Source organism: Octopus bimaculoides, chromosome 4 (assembly GCF_001194135.2).
Source record: "Octopus bimaculoides isolate UCB-OBI-ISO-001 chromosome 4, ASM119413v2, whole genome shotgun sequence".
Lineage (NCBI taxonomy): Eukaryota > Metazoa > Mollusca > Cephalopoda > Octopoda > Octopodidae > Octopus > Octopus bimaculoides.
Window position 1 is genome coordinate 1,273,505 of NC_068984.1, and position 5,000 is coordinate 1,278,504.

At 34.6% G+C, this 5,000-nt stretch overlaps 1 protein-coding gene across 4 annotated transcripts in view; it reads right to left on the reverse strand.

Annotated features, from left to right (window-relative positions):
• LOC106869038 (sorting nexin-14) overlaps positions 1-5,000 on the reverse strand; it is a 147,039-nt gene that overhangs the window by 65,894 nt on the left and 76,145 nt on the right. For all 4 annotated transcript variants that reach the window (XM_052966848.1, XM_052966847.1, XM_052966846.1 and 1 more), the window contains one exon: positions 4,638-4,678. In XM_052966848.1, the coding sequence (XP_052822808.1) occupies positions 4,638-4,678 (41 nt within the window). The remainder of the gene's footprint in view (positions 1-4,637; positions 4,679-5,000) is intronic.

Consider the following 5,000-nt stretch of genomic DNA (forward strand, 5'->3'; position numbering starts at 1 on the left):
AAGATCGCAAGAGATGTCCTATATAAGATCGCAAGAGATGTCCTATATAAGGTCGCAAGAGATGTCCTATATAAGGTCGCAAGAGATGTCCTATATAAGGTCGCAAGAGATGTCCTATATAAGGTCGCAAGAGATGTCCTATATAAAGCCACAAGAGATGTCCTACATAAGTTTGCAAGAGATGTCCTATATAAGGTCGCAAAGTGATGTCCTATATAAGATCGCAAGAGATGTCCTATATATAGCCACAAGAGATGTCTTATGTAAGGTCGCAAGAGATGTCCTATATAAGGTTGCAAGAGATGTCCTATATAAGGTCGCAAGAGATGTCCTATATAAGGTCGCAAGAGATGTCCTATATAAGGTTGCAAGAGATGTCCTATATGAGGTCACAAGAGATGTCTTATGTAAGGTCGCAAGAGATGTCTTATGTAAGGTCGCAAGAGATATATATATATAATTTCAAAAGATGTCATAAGATTATGAAATGTTTCTACTCAAAATTACCCAAAGTAAGACTAATCAGCCACTTCCCAGTAAAGGGTTAGACAAAAGGAGAAAGTGGCCTTAATGTTCTTAAAACAATGTACATGCATTTTTAAGAAAGCAAATAAAAGACGTCTAATATAATACTTGATAAAAGATTTAAAATGAAATACAGTGAGAAGGCAATAAAAAAAAAAACCTGATGATTATAAAATATGTAATATGACATGACAGTAAAGTAGCCAATAAAACAAGGTGGTAATAAAAGAATGATAACGGAACTGAAAGCAATAGAATCTGTTCTTTGAGATGCTAAATAAATGATATAAAGAACTAATAAAAATATTAAAAGGAAAGAAAATAGCAGAGATTAAGCAAGGTACTTTGCTAACCCAGAATTTAAAGAGATTAAGATTATATTCTACAGGAAAATAATGGAGAGAGAAAGAGTGAGAGAGTTATTTCACAATTCAGCTGTTCTGAGAGAGAAAATGGTTTGGGCATGAAACTTGCAGTGTGTCTATGAGATATCAAAGAAGCACAGATGTGATTTGTTGAATTTGATAAACCAAATTTAGATGAGAAAACTGTCGTATATAAATCACAAGAAATGCCATATAAAAGTGACATTGTATGTCACAAAAGATCTCAAGAGGAGTCATATACATCACAAGGAGATGTCATATCTACATAGGTCATAAGAGATGGTCATATGTAAACAGTGCAGCACTCATTATATTAGCATGCAGGTGACTGAGTATTCTACAGACATGAGTATTCTTAATGTGATACTTAGCATAACACAGTATGTGACAAGATTGCAGTTGGAGTCCATCCAATGAGCTTTTATGTTGTTTCATTTACACTTCTCTGAATAACCAACCACAATCAGTTTCTTAATGAAGCATAGAACAACATCTGATGAAGTTTTGAGTTTTCTAATCACAACTTGGAACAGGAAACATTCTGATCCACAACTGACCATCTCTGGGTACCAAGTATAATGGTTTATTTGCATTCATTCTCCATATTTAGTAACCTTGCACAGTGACTCTGCCATGCTTCTTTCTCATCCACATCACTAACCCTAACCCATTATCCACCCACATACACTTCTCTCCCACAAAATCTCAGTTCTCTCTGGCACACTATTTTGCAATCCAGAACACCTCAAGTCTTTGATCTTTACGCTGCAAGACATTGGCAAACCTCTTCAGATTTTATTCTCACTCGGAAACTGAATAAACAAGCAGCTGTGAAGAACTTCCGTGGAAGATCCAGATGATACATAAGAGAATCTAGGTCTGGAAGTTAAATGATTTCTTGGTTTAATATGGGTTCAAATATTAGCAGAAACATATGAGGAAAAGGCAGAGGAAGAAAATATGGAGAGTCTAACATGGAAGACAACTAGAAGTGTCTTTAAGATAACTTGCTGCAATTCACAAACAAGACCTGTTGATTGAGAAAGGATTCAGCTAGATAAAACGTGGTGATGGAAGGGAATGGTAGACAGTGCCATAAAAGCTAAGAGACAGTCTGGGAAGATTAATGGAAATAGAGAAGCAAGGAACAATATCAGAAGGCTAGAAATAGAAGCTAGATATCAGGTGTATGTAGCAAGAGGAACAGCAGCATGAGGTGTTCTGGATTGCAAAACAGATGTTGCTAGGGATGTGTAGAGAATAAAAACAATACACTTGCCCTGACTAAAAAGAAAGAGACGTGGAAATATCACAATGAAAGGTTATTGAATGGTAGAGAAAGGATGTGCATTGATAGGCACAGCAGAAAGAGAGAAAGACCAGCTTTTGGTTGGAGATGATTGGTTGAAAGTGTGATTAAAAATATAAAGGTAGGGAAAGCAGCTGAGTCATTGGGGATAGGAGCTGAGACAGTAAAAGAAACTGATGAAGTAGGACACCTGCTAATTACTTTGACAGTCAGTAAGGTAGCATGAGGAGGTGTCTATGGCTGTGATAACAGTATCACCACCAACTGCAAAAAGAGCAAAAGAAATGGTCTAGAAAATAACAACTACAAGCAACTAAAAGACTAAGTGAAGAAAATAACAGAATTATAGCACAACAGATTAAGAAGAGAATTTGTTTAGATGAGGTGCTATTTGCAGTTTGTACAAGGATACAGTTCCACCAATATTCTAATCTAGTGAATCAACTATGGAAGTTCTTGGCTAAAAACAAACCACTATTGCCAGCATCAGTGAATCTGGAGAAAGCTTTGACAGATATATTCTGTTGTCTTGTGGCTTCTAAGAAAACTAAATGTAGTTGACTGGCTTGTGGGAGCTGTGCCAGCTGTGAATGGAGATGCAATGAGCAAGGTAAAAGCAATGAGTTCTGAGAGGAATTTTAAGGTTCAGTTCTCAACCCTGTTTATTATAGTTCTCCAAACCATAATAGAAGAGTTTAAGACTGGCTGTCCGTGGGAACTCCTGTGTACCAATGAGTGAGTTCCTATAGCTAAAAGTCATCAAAGATTTACAGAAAAATTCCAAGTATGGAATCAAAACTTAAAATCAAAGTAAAGCAAGCAAACAAACGATTTTTAGCCAGCAGCAAACACTCTGCAACCCTCTTGGCAGGAACCATCCTTGATATGTAGCAGAAAATAAGAAAAACATCCAGTCTACCCAATGTAAATTGTGGGTGCATAAGATACGTAGTGAGATCACAGAGAAGATAGAAGGAATTACCATGAAGGTCGTACAAGAAATAAATTCCTTTAAGTGCTCAGAAGGTTGAATAGAAGAGTATCTGGTAGTTTTGGTTCTCCAGCTGACATATTTGACAGTTGTGGTGTGTGTCCCAAAAGTATAAAATGACCAAAACAAAGAACAAGGTGGATAAAACTCAATTATCTCTGCTATTTAAAAAGGATTTTTGTTTTTCTGTGATTGTAAGGTAGATCGTATATGGAGTGTGTTGGTGCATCGTAGATTGTGTATGGGCGTTGACTGTAGAGGATATGAGAAGATTAGAAAGAGATGAGATGCAATGAGCTTCCTCCATTGGATGTGTATTGTATGAACAACAACGTACAAATGAGCTGAGAAAAAACAAAGTAAAAAATATTTTTTTAAAAAGTCAGATGTCGTATACACGAGAGAAGATTATGGACATGAAATGCATGTAAAGAATTACAGTTTGGATAAAGAATTGGCAAGCAATTCATGTAAAAGGAGCCTGCAGAGAAGAAGACTGTGAAAGACATAAATGTTAAAGACCAACCTCAAGAAGCCAAACAATACAAAAGAAATGTCTGCAGAGCAGAAGTAAAGTTAAGTCAAATGGATGCAACAACGATGAAGACAACAACAACACTTATGAAAACAAAGAGGATGTCTTTGAAAGTTGAATTCAAATCTAAAGAGGAAACCAAACAAACAAAGATTTGGCTAAGTTTCTAAAATGCCAAATCCATAATTTTATTCATTTATCTGATGGCCAGTTAACCATTCTTACAATCCAGTTGTTCTCTTGTAGTATATGTTCTTCAATTTAACAATTTGCTAAAAGAAGAGGCAGTAAATAGAAAGAGAATCAGACGAGTGGACATCTTTCTAAACCATCAAACGCTATTGACGGCAGACACACACAGCTCTTGTAATGACATGCAAAACAATATCAGTCTTTCATCTGATACTCAACTATCTGATCAAGTCTACCATTTGTCACTGAGAGTTAATTAAATAACAGTCACTTTATTAATTAATACTCCTCTTTGATTGTTTTGAAGTTTAATTTATTTTAATAAATAAAATAAAAATTGCTTTTTGTTTAAGTTGCAACAGTTTTTGTTTATAGTAATTGATAAACTGTTTCATTTAGTTACTTAATAAAAAAAATATATTTAAAATTAAGACTCAGAATTTTCCAACTTTAATCTTCATTTTTCATGCCAAATAACCCATCATATATTTTCATTCAAAATTAAATTATTTTAATAACAAAACATCTAAAAAATTCAAATCTACAAAATACTTTTACTCTATCATTATTTCAAAGTGATAATGAAAATGATTTACATTCATCAGTTTTGTAAAGTAGTTTTGTGGTAGCTTTGTAAACTACAGTTAGTATAGCAATAAATGAAATGTCTTTTGATCTTGATAATGCATCAGGTCTTACCTCTTTCAGTAGTTTCATTGGAACAGACTTGACAATTTTCCCTGCAAGCAATAAAATAGAAACTCAGCAAACAAGGGAGTTAATCAAACAACAACAAATGGCTTCTTTGTGGCCTTTTTTTTCTCGCAGCAAAAATTTCTTTCATAACAAATAAAGCTGGATACTCAACTTAACATCTAATTAACTGTATATTTTTGTCTGCACAGGTAAATAACATCCCCATTATTACCAGCCAGGTGTTGCATTTATATCTACAGCCAATGCTAGTGTTCTAAGAGTTGGACTATTTTCCCAAATGATAAATGCTGCTGATCGTTTCTCAGACATAGAATGTTTAGTTTTAAACTGGAATAAGTCCTAAAA